This window comes from Chionomys nivalis, chromosome 11 (assembly GCF_950005125.1).
Source record: "Chionomys nivalis chromosome 11, mChiNiv1.1, whole genome shotgun sequence".
NCBI lineage: Eukaryota > Metazoa > Chordata > Mammalia > Rodentia > Cricetidae > Chionomys > Chionomys nivalis.
In genome coordinates this window covers 8,294,000-8,311,902 of record NC_080096.1, presented here as the reverse complement: position 1 = coordinate 8,311,902, position 17,903 = coordinate 8,294,000, and the positions used below count along the sequence as shown (strand labels likewise).

The 17,903-nt window shown below is 47.8% G+C and overlaps 1 protein-coding gene across 1 annotated transcript in view; it reads right to left on the bottom strand.

The window, feature by feature from the left end:
• The window catches only part of Clcn6 (chloride voltage-gated channel 6), a 33,141-nt gene extending 15,275 nt beyond the window's left edge, over positions 1-17,866 (bottom strand). Inside the window, exons 1-9 of the mRNA XM_057783495.1 lie at positions 17,669-17,866; positions 16,869-16,928; positions 9,530-9,595; positions 8,996-9,061; positions 7,292-7,358; positions 4,346-4,452; positions 3,466-3,592; positions 1,933-2,000; positions 640-698 (exon numbers count right to left, since the gene is read on the bottom strand). Of these exons, the coding sequence (XP_057639478.1) occupies positions 640-698; positions 1,933-2,000; positions 3,466-3,592; positions 4,346-4,452; positions 7,292-7,358; positions 8,996-9,061; positions 9,530-9,595; positions 16,869-16,928; positions 17,669-17,755 (707 nt within the window). The 5' untranslated portion in view covers positions 17,756-17,866. The remainder of the gene's footprint in view (positions 1-639; positions 699-1,932; positions 2,001-3,465; positions 3,593-4,345; positions 4,453-7,291; positions 7,359-8,995; positions 9,062-9,529; positions 9,596-16,868; positions 16,929-17,668) is intronic.
• Positions 17,867-17,903: the final 37 nt, after the last annotated feature.

Below are 17,903 nucleotides of genomic sequence, written 5' to 3'. Positions count from 1 at the left end.
ACGGCCTTAACCCTGAGGCACTGCTGGAAGGTGGTGGAGTCTGAGAAACAGGAGTCTAGTCGGAGGAAGTTAGGTCAATTGGAATATACCAAGAGGGTATTGTGGCATAACCACCCCAAGCCATAAGATGAAGGACACCAAAACCTTCAAAACCGAGTGGAGAGTAAGTCTTTCACCCCAGGGACTTGAGGTCAAAACACTCATCCCATGCTTTCAGGGCTAACCTCTTCACCTGAGACCAGGAGCTCCCTGACCTGAACATCCTTAGGAACATGGAACAGGGCTCCTGGTTCAGGGAAGAGGATGTGACATCCAATGGATGCTACTGAACCACGTTTCTCCACCAAAGGCAGAGTCCCGTGAGAACGGGCATGCCTTGTGGGAATATAAAAATGAAGGTGTTCCATAATGTTACGAGGGGAGCAGGGCAGGACAGCGACACACAGACCCACAGGGCTACGGAATCTATCTGGCGGGTGCCCTTCCTGGTCTGGGTTTTCAGTCTTTGGCCATCATCTTTGCCTGAGCACGGTCCTTTGGTTTCTCATTCTCAGGAGAAAAGCAGAGGCCTTCCTTTTCTGAGTCATAGGGAGCCAGGCTAGCATGGCGTGAGGGTGTGCTGCGCCTCCCAGAGCTTACCTGTCACTGCGAAAGTAGGGGAAGTTGAGCTGGATCTTCCGTAAGGAGATGCTCTGAAACTGAAATGGGGGAAACAAAGTCAGAGAGGCCGCGAGGGCAGAGCACAGGAACCCATGGTCCCCAGGGAGGCCCGCCTGTCTGCACAACTGCACAGGTGTGGTCCCCAGGGAGGCCCGTGTGTCTGCACAACTGCACAGGTGTGGTCCCCAGGGAGGCCTGTGTGTCTGCACAACTGCACAGGTGTGGTCCCCAGGGAGGCCCGCGTGTCTGCATAACTGTACAGGAGTGCTGCAAGAAGAAGCATCCAGGACAGTAAGCTGCAATACAAGAAGTCACCTAGGGTGTGGGAGCATCAGGATATGCCCTGCGCACTGTCAACAAATCAGGAAAAGGGGGACAGCAGAGCTGGGGGCTGGGAGGGACCTAGACCTGCTGCACAGGATGGCACTAGCTCTTTCAGGGAATGACATTGGCGACCTAGATTCTCACACAGGCCCCCAAGCCATGTTTGGCCTCTTCCCACTTCCAGGCTCATTTCTGAGAGGCCTGGTACTTGAGCAAGACAGCAAACAAGATGACAAATGGGCCCTGGAGTGAAGGGCCTTTGTCCTTCTCCCACAGCTCTCTTCAAGTCTCTTTCTTGGAGCAGGGAGCAAAAGGGTCCACAAGCAATGGTCCTCAGGGGACCGAGACTTCTCAGACAAAAGCCCAGGTATCTAAAAAGCCCTTATAAATATGAGCTTTGACCAGGTGTGATGGCCTACAAGTAGGAGGCTGAACAAGAGGCTCTTGAGTTCAAAGCCAGTCTAAATACCTAGTGAGACCCTATCTCAACCAATCAATGAATGAAATCCAGTTTTTTCAAAGGAGATATTGAGTCCTGAGCTAGCCCTTCAGCCTCCTCATCTACACTTAGGAGACTAATCAGTTATGTAACTACAGGGAAGAAAGGAATTAGGACCCACAGCCCAGTGCACAGGTGACACCTGCCTGGCCCTGAGACTAGGGGTTGCATCACTGTGTAGAACGAGCAAGGTGAGCCTGAGATGGTGTCAGTCCACTCTTCCAGCCACACACACTTGTAGCGTGTCAACCCACCAGTCACCCGCTCAGTTCTTCCTCTCCTTCCTGTTTCTGTTCTCTATACTTTGAAGAGAAACAGGTGCTTTGCTGGGACAGGCCACACAGTTTTCACCTCAACTCCATAAGGCAACAGGTTCTGAAATTGCACCTGCTGGGCTTACCCAGGAGGCCCATTCTGATGGATGCATACCCTGGCCCACCAACCCTTACCTGAGGGAGGCCAGCTCCTACCACTGCACCACTGTGGATCATGGGGCCTTCCTTGCCCACAAAGAGCCCTGGGAATGGGGAGAAAGGAAGGGCACAGTCAGCAGAGGGCCTCTGGCCTGGACTTTGCTATGTAAACCTTCCTCTCAGAAACTAGAAAACACAGGCAAGCATATGACTGACTCTAATGTAAAAGCAGAGCCAGGGAGGAGACAGTTCAGTCAGTGAAGTACTTTCTGTACAAGCTTAAGAACCCAACAGAAAAACCCAGAAACAACAGAGTGCATCTGGCCTCCAGCACTGGGGCACTGAAGGCAGGACCCCCAGGGCTCCCTGGTCAGCAAGCCTAGCTTAGCCTAACTGGAAAGTTCCAGGTCACTGAAGAGATCTTGTCTCAAAAAAGAAGCTGGGTAAACTCCTCAAGGCCAACATCTAAGGTTGTCATTTTGTGGTTGTTGTTGTTGTTTACTCCGAGCTCCACCTCTGTCCCACACACCTGGGACAAGTCAAATTCCCTTCAAACAAAGGATAATAGTTCTTATCTTTAAATTCCAGTGCCAGGAAACCACGGTCTGTAGGTGAGGCCCACCCTACCTGCTGACTCCCTCACTATTTACTGATGGTGCTGTCAATCAAACCCAGAGCTTTGGTATCCTGGGCAAGTGTTCTTCCAGAGCCCTCTATCTGCTAACTTCTGGTTTTTGAAGTACATCTTACTATGCAGCCATGGCTGGCCTTGAACCTGCTATGTAAAACCAGCTGGGCTCAAACTTGAAGCAAGTCTGCTATCTTTGCCCCAGGAGTGCTGGGATTACAGTTATGTGCCACTGTAAGGCATGGTTTAGTTTGATTTTTACATAGGGTCTCATTATATTACCAAGGCTGTCCTTGAACTCACTCTGTCTCCTAAGCAAGCACTGAGTTCACTCTGTTCTTGAATGTTGTGAGATATTTTGATTGCACTCTGACATTCCTAAGATTGCCCAAAAGTTTACCTTGAATCAGAGGGTGGAGCCAGCTACTTGCTGACCAATATTAGCCATAGAGGTTTTGGAAGATGAGGACATATAGAGATGTAAGAAGTAGTAGAGATGGCTTCATGAGAGACTTGTGGCATTACTTAGATTAATAGAAATGGGTTAATTTAAATGTAAGAGCTAGCTTGTAATAAGCCTGAGCCATCAGCCAAGCATTTATAATATGAAGCCTCAGGAACTGGCAGGCAGGAGAGAAATGTCTAGTTATACTTCAAGGTGGCCCTTCAAAGCTTAATCCAGCCTGGCTCCTGCTTCCTGATGCCCACAACATACTCCCTCTATCATGAACTGCCCATGTCTTTCCAGATATGATGGACTGAAATCCTTCTGAAACTGATCAAAACCAACCTCTGCCTCCTTTGAGTTGCTTCTGTCATGTACTGGGTCACAGAGACAAGCAACTAACACACACAGTAAGTACAGGTACCAGGTGAGGAGCAGCCATGAGCCTACATCTAATCAATGCACAAGATGGCAAGAGTAGAAAGCCTCTCCTCACCTCCAGCCACACTGAACAGCACCCCAAAGACTTTGCAGAGCAGGGTCCGGAGCCGGACGATTCCTGGCACCTTAACGCCATTCAGATAGCACTTGATCTCAGGGATTCCAGAACCCGCTGCCACTGGCTGTCGGGGAAGGAAACACACAAACAAATGAAAAACCCACTCTGCTGCTTACACCCAACAAGCCAGGGAACTAAGCAGGGACACCCACTGTCGTCCTCTCGGCACCCGCTCCCGAGGACTTGTTCAGCTACAGACGCTCGACTGCAGCCTGACCTCTGCCTCAGCGTTTTTTTTTTTTTTTTTTTTTTTTTTTCGAGACAGGGTTTCTCTGTGGCTTTGGAGCTTGTCCTGGAACTAGCTCTGTAGACAAGGCTGGCCTCGAACTCACAGAGATCCGCCTGCCTCTGCCTCCCGAGTGCTGGGATTAAAGGCGTGCGCCACCATCGCCCGGCCTGCCTCAGCGTTTTAACAGGTTCCTGCCTGTGGATCTAACCATGCGGGACCTTTCAACAAAACTGCAGAACCACTCCCCAGATTCTGATCTACACACCAGTAAACTGCTCCCTAGGGGATTTCAGGGTGATGAGGATGAAAAGCAACTTGACCATCCATGCATTCCTCATTAATCTCACCAAGCACCAGAGGCTTTTCTCCTAGAAAGACCTCCAGGGGAACAATAGAAAATTTCTACAAAAACCTACAAGCCAACCTGTTTCCCAGCATGTGGCTGAAGAAGATTAAGTGCACAGATCCAGCCAGCCTGGTCTACAGAGTGAGTTTCAGGACAGCAGGGCTACACAGAGAAACCCTGTCTCCAAAACAACAACAACAAAGTACATACAATGCTCATAGTCAATTTCCAAACCACCTCACCTCTATCAGGACGAGAAGACTCGCCAGGAAGACAAAGGTCAAGTTAAAACCCAGGAGTTCAAGGAGGGACAGGGCAAGGCAGCCTTTCCGACTGCACTCCTCCACCGCTAGAGGCTGGGTCAAGGAGAAGGCTCTTGGACACGTGCCCACGGAAGCGGGGCAGCCAGACAGCTGCTCAGCGCATACCTCCCTGTGCCCCACATACAACTTTTAAAAATTTACTTGTGTGTGTGTGTGTGTGTGAGTGCACGCGTGGATATGTTGTAATAGGTGTATATGCACTTGTGTGCAGGTGCCCAAAGAGGCCAGAAGAAGGTGTTGGATCCTGGGAGCTGGACTTACAGGTGACAGTGAGCTTGTGAGGTGGTTGTGAGGTTATGGGTACAGGGCACGAAACTCTGGTCCTCTGGAAGAGCAGCAAGTGTTCCTGAGTGCTGGGCCATCTTTCCAGCCCCTATAACAACAACCACTTTAACTGGGTGCAGCAGTGCGCATCTTTACTCCAAGCAGAGGCCGGTGGGTCTCATGAGTCCAAGGTCAGCCTGGTCTACATAGGCACATTCCAGGACAATAAGGGTTAAACAAGATCCTATCCCAAAACAAACTAACAAGAGTCACTTTAGGGGCTGGTCAAATAGCCCTGTGGGTAAAGGTGCTTGCTGCTGGGCCTGACAGCCTGTGTTTGATTCGAGACACACATGTTCCTGAGATGACAAGTTGTCCTCTGACCGCCATACACAACACCATGTATACATCCAACCCCATACACAAAATAAATTAAAAACTTTAGCATATGGAATTCCCCATCCCAAACATTAAAAAAGTGACCAACCCACCCCCAAGCCCAACTTGAACAAACCTCAACATGACACCCTCTACGGCTTTGGCTATCACTAAAAGTAAAGCTATACCCCTCAAAGCCTCCTCTTCCTCCCTCCCACTCAGGACGCCACTAACCTGAAACTATTGTGCCCCACTTGCCGAGTGCCTCGGGTCCCCACAGCTCTCCACTGTCCCGTCACACGGTGTCTCTCAGTGCGACACTGCCTGGGAATTAGCCATGTTGGTCCACACAGCTGTGGCTTGTTTAGTTTAACTTCCGCATACAATTACAGTGTATGAATGAACCATAATTTCTCCTTCCCTCATCTGGTGACGCAAACTTCAGCTGTCACGAAAGCTGTCTTTAATGAATATAAAGTCCACATCGGAGAAGGGATTTAACAGCCACAACAAAGGGATGCGAAAGCTCCTGATCCTTGCCAGTTTTCTGGCTCTTTCATGTCTTCCTCTGGACACTCCTGGGAGGGTTGATTTTATTGTGATATGATGTGGGCATTCTTCTAGATGTGTGGAGAGGAACTGTCTGCCTGTCTCTCTTGTGTGTACCAGGGACTGAAAAGAAGTCTCTAAACCGGGTGGTGGTGGTGCGCGCCTTTAATCCCAGTACTCGGGGCAGAGGCAGGTGGATCTCTGTGAGTTCGAGGCCAGCCTGGTCTACAAGAGCTAGTTCCAGGACAGGCACCAAAGCTACAGAGAAACCCTGTCTTGAAAAACAAAAAAACAAACAACAGCAAAAAGAAGGCTCTATCCATGCTATACCCAAGAGCTCTCCTACTGTTAAATCCCTAGCCCTCTGTTCTGCTTTTCATTTTGAGACATGGTCTACATTGCCCAGGCTGGCCTGGGATTTGCTTTGTAGCCCAGGCTGGCCTTGAACTTGCACAGCTCCTGCCTCAGCCTCCCCAGTAGCTAAGATTACAATGCACACCAAGAGGCTTAGCTCTGCTTCTTAATGCAGGGAAAACCTACCCCAGGCTGTGAACCTGGGTTTTCCTTGATCTACAGCATTTTCTTGTTGTTTGGGAGTTTCTTATTAGATTCAAAGATCGAGTATTTACTTTAAGTTAGAGTATTTACTTTAATGTGGTCAAGCTTTAAGATCAAGGAAGATGAGGTCTTTGTCTCCGACCTGTGCCTCTCAAGTTTTAAGAACTTACACCTGCCATCAACTAAGTCTCTTGCTTTTCTCTTTTACATCTCCAACCCAAAACCAGGACAGGTGGTGCGGCCTGTAACGTAACCCCAGCATTTGGGAGGCTGAGGCAGGCCTATCAGGGGTTTCAAGCCAGCTTCTGCCATACAATGAGTTTGAGGCCAGCCTGGGCTACAAGAGACCGTTTCAAAAACACAACTAAACTAGAAGACAACACTGCCCTCAGTCTATCTGGAATTTAGCTTTATGAACAGGGATCTACAATCTTCCATGTGGACAGTGACTACCAAGGCCCAGCAGCCTGTATTGAGCATCCAGGCCTTTCCCGCTGCTAACCTTGACTCTAGGTCTCTACACTTCAACCTGCGCGAACTGCGCTCTGCCTCTCTAGCTGGTGTTCCTGTAACAACAGGCAATGTTTTGTTGAACTCTGTTGTAGTAGGATTGCAGGCCTGCTTGTTATTCAAACTAACTCAATGACCTTGGCTTCTTTCTGAGGGCTGTAAAAAGAGCAGGGCTGAGTTCTGTGAAGAATTCTCGGGAATTCTGATTAGAACACTGAATGCAACATGGCCTTGGGAGCAAAGACTTCTCTGGGCATTTATGTCTTACCCGCCTAGAACATCAATACACTAATTAAAGTCTTTCTTTCCTAAACTGGACATGGTAGCGCACACCTTTAATTCCAGCACCTGGAAGACAGAGGCAATGGCAAAGACAGAGACAGAGGCAGGTGGATGTAAGAGTTTGAGGCCAACCTGGTCTACATAACAAGTTCCAGGACAACCAGGACATGAAATTCTGTCTCAAAAAGGCCATGCTCTCCTGTCCTTTAGTGAGAATTAAAAACCTCTTGGCTGAATAGCTAAGTCTTTCAAATACCACATTCACTGTTAAAGTGAGTCTCAGGAAGCCATGGGCCTGAAACAGTGGAGCCGTGGAAAGGATACAGGTTTGAACCACTCCGAACTTGAGCTGGGTGAAGAGTCGCACAGAGAAGTCCACAAAGAGACCCACCTGTGAAGAGGAAGAGACAGTCACAGTCTTCACCACTCCGCTCTGGTAAGAGCCTCACCTTCCCTCACTGCACTCCCAGCGGTTGTTCACTGCACCAGCAGCAGGGGGTGAGCTCTCTGCTTGTCCCAGATCTGCCCCAGTCTGGCCCCACTGCCTCTCCAAAGAAAAGAGGAAGAGGAATAGAGTAAAAGAAGAAGGTACAGAAAGGATGTGGAGAGTCACGCGGGGAGCCAGTCACTCAGCAATGTTGGGAGGATTCAAAAAAAAAAAATAGCCACAATGTCTTCAGTGGTGCCTAGCTGGACAAGCATATCGCTTCAAATGCTACTTAAAGGACATTTACTTGGGCATAGGTGATTTGGTATTCTTATTTTCTAAGTCATTATTTTGACTGAGAATCAGTATCAGTCGCTGGCTACCGAAAACCTATACGCTACTATTCCACTGCACAGTTTAAGGGAGGCCCAGGAACCTTCTAACTTGGGAGAGCGGGAATCAAAGGCTTCTTGCTTAAACTCTGTCCTCCCTCCAGCTAATGCCTAGAAGGAGAAAGTGGAGACAGATCAAAGGGTGAGGGAAGGGCTAGGGCTGCAGCGGCTACAGAATAGAGGAGGCTGCCTTCTTAGCGCCTATGGGGATGAGGATATTGATGAGGCAGTCAAAAGCCTAGGACAGTCACAGGAAAAACTACCATCTGCATACAAATGATGCCACAACTGGAAATACACAGGACAGATGCTTTTGTTCAAGTTCCCACCCCCACCAAGCACACTGAATTATATAAAACAATTAAACCAACCCAATTCCATCCCCCATGATACCCTTAGAATATTAGCAAACAGGCCTCCCGACTATTGCTGCCACTAGATGGTCTGTGTGAGTTCACAACAGTAAAAATCTCATGGGTACCACGTGAATGGAAGCTGGTTGTCCCTTAGGACTGTGCGACATGAAACATGTATACATTACCTAGGTGTGTCATGGAGAGTTAAGCCTTGTGGCCAAGACCTGAGAAAGGCAGTAACAAGGCTGAGCCCCTCTCTGCCATTTTCCTGACAGACTTGGCATACGTCTTCCCGCTGGATGTTGACTTTTCCAGCTTCTCTTCTTTGGTTTTAGTGATGTTTTAAGTCCATAGTCACGGTCCCACACGTAACTGCTACCATTATCTTGGTGATATGCCCAGCTTTCCCTGTCTGTGATCCATCTGTGAACCTGGGGAATCCAGGAGCCCTGTTCATCCTGCCATACCCCTTCACCTACCACGGCCAGCACAATCGTGAGCTGGGCTCTATCTGCTATGTGCTACCTGCCACCGCCTCACTTAGCCAGATTGGGTCATGCTCTATAATCATATCATCGACAGTAAGCTCTGACCAAGCAAGCCTTGAGTGCTTTGATAGCCCGGCGCCTGTGACTCATTTCTGTAGCCCAAAGCAAAAAGTAATGTGAAAAACCAGAAGGAAAATTAATCTTCAAAAGAACAAGGAAAAAGGAAAGGCAGTCCACCAGGGTGACAACTGTCCTGATGCTACAAATGTCACAGTGACAGATGGCAAGGGGATTCACCAAACAAGGCTTTCCCTCCGATCCCCCAACCCGCCCAGCTTGCCATCTCCCCACATCCCACTGCTCACCAGCCCGGTGCAGACGCCAATGGCAAACACCACCATCCATTTCACTGCCTCGTATCTTCGCGCTTTCTGTTCACAAGGGAAAAGAACAGGTCCATTAGTGACAGGAAAAGGATGCATCTTGGCTAACCAACTCTAGACTAAATCTACAGAGACAGCAAGCTTGGTGAGGAAGGACAACCTCAGGTGCCTCACAGTAACACTGATGAATCCCACTGGGCTTCATATACTGACTGGAGGAATACTGGATGGCAAGAGGAAGTCTAGGGATTTTGGATATATGGGTGGGACACACAAGTGCCACCACTGTGTGTGTGACCATCTGGGTCCTGGGGATCAAATGCAGGTTGTCAGGCCTGGCAGCAGGAGCCTTTTCCTGCTGAGACATCTCAGCAGCGGGGTCTAGACATTTAAATGCCCCTCTTTCACAAGAAGACTTAAAGAAGAAAGATAAAGGACACTTACTGGGTCCCAGGAGGACAGAAAAGAAGCTGTGAAGACCTCTCAGCCCTAAGAGACCAAGAGTTGTGGGCTCACCTTATTATCCATGGTCTCCAACACCTCCAGGTAAGGGTCATTGATGCAGCGGTCATAGTCCAGACTCTGAAATTACAGAGTGATAATGGCACACACGAAGAATAGACATAACCTAACACTAGAAAAGCTCCGCTTTCCTCCTGCAGCATCTGCAGTGCCAAGGAGGGCTCAGTGGAAATGCAGGCTCTGCCCCTGTGGCAAGCGGCAGGATCTCCGCGTGACTGGGATCCCCAGGTGAGGCACATGTACAGCGAGACCCAGCACACTGCTTCTGGAGAGCACCTCACGCTCCGGAGAAAGCTTGCAGTGGCACAGCTCTAGGGCCTGGGAGGTCATGCCCCAGTGGTAGGGTAGGGTACATGAGGCCGTGTGCCATCCCAGCACTGGGAAAAAGAAAAAGGCAGACTTTCCTGTTTCTACAAAACAGTTAAAGATCTTCAGCTATCACCAGGCTTGTCCAACTTATTCCTTAAGAGTGAACAAACTTTCAACTAACAGAACCAAGTTAACCCAGACAAACTAATTCTAATTCTCTTCATAGGTGGCTTCTATGAAAACAAGGCTGGCCACAAGGCAGACCCAGACGGGCTATCTTTAAAGCAACCTGTCAGTTATGTCAGAAGAGGCCCAGCTTCAGCCCAGCTCCTCCAATTTCTACACCTAAGGCAGTCCTTCAGCCATGCTCCAGAGACCAGACATCTCTGACCATGAGCACCTGCGCTAAGGACAGCCTGAGCGACATCCAGAGGGAAGGATGACTTCATTCTAGGTACCGCAAGAGAAGTGGCGATCTGTCAACAAAGAAAAAGCCCAGCTGTGCTCTCCCCTGCCCTCAACCACCTCCATGGCCACATCAGCTAATAAGCAAGTGGACATTGGCCTGCGGTCTTACTCCCAGGCGCGAGTTCTAGATCAGTCAAATAAAGGAGTGATGTGTAATAATTTAATCCATCCGTGACTGCTGGGAACAAGTCCAAATTCCTTTTTTTGTTTTGTTTTGTTTTTCTGAGACAGGGTTTCTCTGTAGCTTTGGAGCTTGTTCAGCAATTCCCTCTGTAGACCAGACTGGCCTTGAACTCACAGAGATATGCCTATCTCTGCCTCCCAAGAGCTGGAATTAAAAGCAAGCGCCACCCCGCCACACACACACACACACCCAAATTCCTTATAAAAAGTTATAGAGTAACAACAGATAACTAGTAAATCAATTATCGTACATCTCAAGATTGGTAGCAATCAAACCATTAAAACAAAGTCATTATCACCAGATATGGAAAATGTTCAGACTCATTAAGGGGAAAAGAAGTGATTTAAAAAAAGGCAAGGTGTAGAGGCTGGAGAGATGGCTCAGCAGTTAAGAGCACTTGCTGCTCTTGAGGCCTGAGGTCAACTCCCAGCATCTACATCAATAGCTCACAACACCCTCAGCTGACACTACTCTTACATACACAAATCTATACATATACACATAACTTTTATTTTTTTATGTAAAAAATTTTTTAGATTTACTTTATGTATATGAGTATTTTGCCTGTACATATAAATATACATAGATATACACACATGTATGTATATGTATGTGTGTGTTGTACCCATGCACAGGCCTGGTATCCTTAGATGTCAGAAGTGTTGGATCCCCTGGAACTAGAGTTTCAAATGGTTGTGAACCATCATGAGGGTGCTGAGAACAGAACTCATGCTTTCTGTAAGAACAACCACCGAGCCAACTCTCCAGCACTATATATATAATTAAAAATTTTTCTTTAACGCAAGAAAAAAACGGGTGTGGTGGCACATGTATTTAATCCCAACACTTGAGAGACAGAGACAGGCCTCTGAGTTCAAAGCCAGCCTGGTTTACATTGTGAGTTCTAGTCTAGTTTGGGCTACATAGTGAGACCCTCTCAAAAAAACCGAACAAAAAAGCAACATGCAGAATAAAATGTATAACCAAGGGCCAGGGATGTAGCCTAGGGAGGTACATAGAGAGGTTGGTTATTCAGCGCCATGAAAACAAATCTAAAATGTATGACACAACCGTATTTTGATTTAACAGAACTAGGCATACGGAATGGGAAAACATCTCAAAACAGGGTTTTGGACATTCACATCTGGGTACAGAAATTCTCTTTTGGTGTGTGCTTTTTTTCTTAAGACAGGATCTCATGCAGCTCAGGATGGCCTCAGACTTACCAAGTGGCCGAGGATGACCCTGAACTTCTGCTCCTCCTGCTTCTTTCTGCCAAGGGCTGGGATGACAGGTGTGCACCATCATGCCTGGTTTGTGCAGTGCTGGGATGGAGTCCAGGACTTTATGTATGGCCGCTCAATCATTCTACCTTATAAACTCTAGGCTGATTGGGTTTTATATCAAAAAAGATCACTGGGACTCAGAGAGATGCTTCAGCTGTTCAGTGCACTGGCTGCTCTTCCAGAAGACTCCAGTTTAGTTCTCAGCATCAGTTTAGTGGCTCACAACTGCTAGTAACTCCGGTTCTAGGGGACTTGACGCTCTCTTCTGGACTCAGCAGGCACCTGCATTTGTGTGTGCCTACCCACACATTAAAAAATCTTTATAAAGCCAGGCAGTGGTGGCGCACGCCTTTAATCCCAGCACTCGGGAGGCAGAGGCAGGCGGATCTCTGGGAGTTCGAGGCCAGCCTGGTCTACAAGAGCTAGTTCCAGGATGGGCACCAAAGCTACAGAGAAACCCTATCTTGAAAAACCAAAAAAAAAAAAAAAAAAAAAAAAAAAAACTTTATAAAGTAATCCTTTTCTGATTAAAAAACAAGAACAACACAAGAAGAAAATCTGCAAGGAAAGTAGATTCATTCAGGAGAGACTAAATGTATATACAGACTTACGAAAACACATACAAACTGTCTTAGGGCTTCTCTTGTTGTGAAGAGACACCATGACTACAACTCTTATAAAGGAAAACATTTAATTGGGGTGGCTCACTTATAGTTCAGAGGTTCAGTCCGTTATCATCATGCTGGGACATGGTGGCATGCAGTCAGACATGGTGCTGGAGAAGCAGGTTAGAATCCTACATCTTAGAGGCAAAAGGAAGTAGTCTGAGACACTTAGCATGGCTTGAGCATAGGAGACCTCAAAGCCTATCTCCACAGTGACACGCTTCCTCCAACAAGGCCAGACCTACTCCAACAAAGTCAACACCTCCTGATAGTGCCATTCCCTATGAGCTTATGGGGATCAGTTACATTCAATCTACTACACACACTCTAAGAAAGTCTATTAGAGTAACTACTTTCTAGGAACAAACAGGAAAATTAAGATGTTGTAATCTATCAGTCTCTTCATGCTACAGTGAAATGCGAAAGTGGTCTTCAGACCCTTGGATCTCCAGTATGTGAAGAGTGCCTTCTGGATGCTACTGCAATGACTGAGCTAAGAGCTGTGCCCCTAAAAAGAACCAGGATGTGGTTGGTCACCACAGAGACTGAGACATGATTACAAAGTTCAACTTTCATACAGGTACATACCTGCAATACAGCACTCAGAACAGTTTAAGGCCAGCCTGGGCTACAAGGCAAGACCTAGTCTTGCTTAGCTTTCTGTTTTTCTCCCTATCCTTCCTCCTCCTTTTGTTGTACTGAGATCAAACCCAGGACTTTGCTCATGCTAGGGAAGTATTCTCCCTCTGAGATATATTCCTAGGCTCTGTGACCCTGTGTCTCAAAGAGAAAAGAGAAGGAAGGGAGAGAAAGTTTCATTTCTAACCACTGACCTCCGGGAGAAGAGTGAAGACTAAGCTGCTCACCAAGGATGCCACCAGTCAACCTATGTCACACGATGATGCTTGAAGGGTGGCTCCCCAGGAGAGGATGAAAGCTCCTCATACCTTACCTGTATACCCTCTACCTGCCTGTACGTCTATACCTTTTATTATACCCCTTGTTAATAAACAAGTTGATCAAAACCACGTTTCCCTGAGTTCTATGAGTGGCTCTACCAAAATATCAGATTGGGGCAGTGGGGCAGAAGGACAACCTGTCTGTCTCCTGTCTCTCTCTCTCTCTCTCTCTTTTTTGCTTTGTTTCTTGAGACAGGATCTCAGCATGTAGCTCTGGCTGTCCTGGAACTCACTCTGTAGACCAAGCTGGCCTCAAACTCACCGAGATCCACCTGCCTCTGCCTCCCAAGTGCTGAGAATCCTACCACTTCCAAAGGACATCTGAAGGGAGGCAGTTGTGTGGACTCCTCAACCTGTGGCAACTGTTGTTACCTCCACAGTCAGTCACTGTCTGCTGGAGAACTCCTTGGTGTGTGGTATTTAAGACTCGTGTATCTGGTGTCAAGATGGGGTTGGGTGAGAGTAAGAGGAAGCGCTTTCTCTGAAGCCTCTGTCTACCAAGGGCAGGATGTGTCACAAGCAGTCAAATGCTGGGAATCCCTCTCCAGAACTGTCAACAGGGGAAGATGACGGAGTCTTAGTCACAAGGCAGGATGAAGAAAGACCTAGCAGATAGCCCCAACTTTGTCCCAGACAAAATTTGTCTGTTCTTCAAACTCAGTCATCTGTCTCACCTGATATCCATGTGCAACCCAATAGAGATGCCTCTATTTTAAATGTCAATTAAAAAAAACTAAAATCAAATACTCTCTTCTGAAGGTGCCTATCCATCCTCCCTCTCCCCTGAGGAGAAGGCTATCTTATCTACTTTTCAGTTGTGCCTAGCTCCTTTTAATCCAGTCGTGACCAGTTTATTTCCCTTCAGGGAGGAAAGGGAATGGTCTTTGTCCCATATCAGGGCGCCACAAATAAGTTTCAGTTGTCTAGAAGAAGCAAATCTACTGAGGCAGAAAGATTAATGGCTACATAAGCTAGGTGTGGTGCTAATACTAATAGATTGCTGAGCTGAAGGCCATCTAGGTCTGCAAAGAGTGACCCTGTCTAAAAAAATAAATAAATAAAACCTGGCCAGGTGGTGGTGGCACAAGCCTTTGCCTTCAACCCCAGCACTCAGGAGGCTGAGGCAAATGCCTGTGAGTTTGAAGCCAGCCTGGTCTACAGAGTGAGTTCCAGGACAGCCAGGGCTGTTACACAAAGAAAAACTAGTCAAACAAACAAACAAAAAGCTGACTAGATGGCTCAGTGAGTAACGTGTGAAGAACTGACTCCCCAAAGCTGTTCTCCGACCTCCATCTGACCCTCAAACACAGCACCTCTCGGCAACAGCATTAGATTTTATTTTTTATATGTGTGAATGCTTTGCCCGCATGCACATATGCGCACCACACATGCATGCCAATTCCCCAGAATCCAGAAGGGAACATCAGATCCCCTGGAACTGGAGCTACAGTCCGTTATGAGCAGCCATGTGGGTGCTGGGAATGGAACCCAAGACCCCTGGAAAAGTGCTCTTAACTGCTGAGCCATCTCTCCAGCCCCTAATAATAAATTTTAAAATTTAAAAGAGAAAAAGGAAATGTCATTCCCCACCCCCAAATAAACATAGCAGCTGCTCCATCAGGGGCAAGAGGAATGATGTTCAGTGATTGTTAATGAGTATGGGTTTCCTTCTGGGATGACAACAATGTTCTAAAATTGACGAGTGACCATTGTATAATTCTGTAGATACACTAAGAACCACATGGAATGAGCTACGTTTTTGTTGTTTGTTTTTTGAGACAGGGTTTTCTTTGTATAAAAGCCTTGGCTGTCCTGGAACTCATTCTGTAGACCAGGTTGGATCCACTTGCCTCTGTCTCTGGGATACAGGCGGGCGCCACCATGCCCAGCTGGAATGGTCTACTTTACTGGATGAACTGCATGACCTGTGCCTGAATACCTCAGTCAAGCTGCCGAGGGGAATTAGAAGCAAGGGCAACCCCAGGGAACCTCAGCTGGTCCAAGGTACTGGGGAATCTATGACCTTGTCCAGCAGAGGCTGTTCTGCTCTGCTGGGACTAACCTTTTATTTCTGCTATATATATTGTTCTTTGGTTTGGGGAATGAACAACTCCCCCATCTCCACAGTTGAAATCGTCAGTATTTTGTTTTAATTATTTTCATTCATTTACATAATATATTTTAATGATATTCAACCTCCCATTATCTTCTTTTGTTCCCTGGCAACTTTTTTCCAATAAGCTTTGTATAGCTTGTCTTGCTGTTTGTGGCTATGAATAAAAAGTTTGACGCCAGCCTGGGCAATATGAAACTTTGCCTCAAATTTAAAAAAAAAAAAAAAATTTTATACACACACACACTTTTTTTTAACGAGAGTTTTGGGTTTTTGTCTTTTTTTTTTTTTTTTTTTTGGTTTACAGAAATATGCCACCATAGCCAACATTTCAACAGGGTTTTCCAGTTGACCCTTCGCTGAGCAGACTTTCCTGATTAAGTATCAGAATGGATTTGCTCTTGCATACACAATGCTCTCCACAGCTGATATGTTTAGATAGTCAATTGGGAAATAGTAAAGATTTGCTGGAAAAAACATTTACCTATAAAATTCACATGAGGAGGCTATCAGCCTAAGGCAAGTGAGCTACAGATAGGAGTGACAGTCTTGGTAAGGACAGGGTTGATAAAGCACCTTTGTGGGTTCCCAGAGGGGGTCTTCCCCCCTCAGACTCTCAAGCCCAGTGCTGGACTAAAGAGGCACCACAACACTGGCCCCACGCTCTTAAAAGTCCCATACCTGAAACTGGAAACTATAATCAAGAACAGGTCAGAGTCCGGAGGTGGTAGCACACACCTTTAATACCAGCATTTGGGAGGCAGAGGCAGGCAGATCTCTATGAGTTTGAGGCCAGGCTGGTCTACGGAGCGAGTTCCAGGACAGCAAGGGCGGTTGTGCTGAGAAACTCTGTCTCGAAAAACCAAAAATTAAAAAAGTTGGAATGAGCCAGGCAGTGGTAGCGCAACCTTTAATCCCAGCACTTTGGGAGGAGGAGGCAGGTGGATCTCTGGGAGTTCAAAGTCAGCCTGGGCTACAGAGCGAGTTCCAGACAGTCAATGCTACACAGGGAAACACAGTCTTAAAAAACGAAACAAAAGGCCAGAATGAAGAGAAGCAAGGCCTCCTAACAGCTCGCAAACACGCCTCTGTCACGAGCACTCACAGTAAAGAGCTTCAACCCTGGGATAAAAGTTTAACAGCAAACACGCTCCGTATCCAGGCATTAACACCAGACCTGTGTGGGGGTTAAGGAGGGAATGAACTTGCTAGGTGGCATTCCCAGGTCAGTTATCTCTGCCCCACTCACACCTGAGGACAGAAGGTCAAAGAGCATCCCTGGCTGGAGGTCTGAAGGGGCCAGGACTCTCACTACTTCAGTCACCCAAGACAGCATCCAAATACCTCACCTCGTAGTCTTTCCTCGGAAGGATCTCATCCTCCTCTTCCTGTGTCTCCCCAAGGATAGTCTAGAAAAACAGATGCACAGGATGGAGACCTTTGACTGGTTACGGGTGGAAGGAGGGAAGTCTTACTAACATCCAAGTCAGCGGGAGCCATCATCAAAGAGGAACAAAATTTCAGAAACACATTTGGGATGGTATTTAGTCACTAGCTGAGCTCCACATGTCTACTGATTGACACATTCTCCCAATCACAGCGCTCACCTTCAGGACATCTGAAAGATGTCTGATGGCAGCTTAGTGAGGACAAAATTCGGGTTTCATTTGACAGCACACGGAACATGAAATCAGCGGGAACGTGTCAACTCTGAGAAAACAACTCAAGTTTTCCCAGGTTGCTTTGCAGGGGAAAGCCGGATCATCAGTGACCCAGAAAGAGTGGAGGACAGAATAAGAAATGCCTGGAGAAACTAAACCAGCTGCACAAGCATCAAGCCCTGCAAAAGGCCTCATTCTCAAAATGCTTGCTTCATTCAAAACTCCTTTCCGATGTAAATAAAAGAAAAACACGGACGGCATTAACCCAAGCTGGCCGAGATCCTCCCTCAGACTCCAGTGAGAGGGGATGAGAAAAGAACTCGGACTCGAGCACGCGAAGCAAGGCGGATGCTCGCAGAGCCGAGGCAGCGGTCCCCAGGGCCCCACCCGCAGCCACCTGCCGGCGCGGTTCGGCTCGGCCCCACCCCCGGCAACGCCTCTTGTCATCCCGTAGCGACTGACCCCTCCCCAGCCCCGCCGCCGCTCACCAGCTCCTCGGGGGTGCGGCTCTCGCGTTCACCGCAGCAGCAGCACCACCGGCAGCAGCAGCACACAGACCCCCTGCACCCCGCCATCTTCCTCCCTTCCTGCCACTCCGGACCCCCTAGGCCAACCCCCCTCCGACCCAGGATCTGCGCCTCACGTGACTGGCCCCGGGAGGGTCACGTGGCCGTCTCGAGCTTAGGGACGGGAGACAGGGAGTGGCTGCAGACGGGTGGGGCG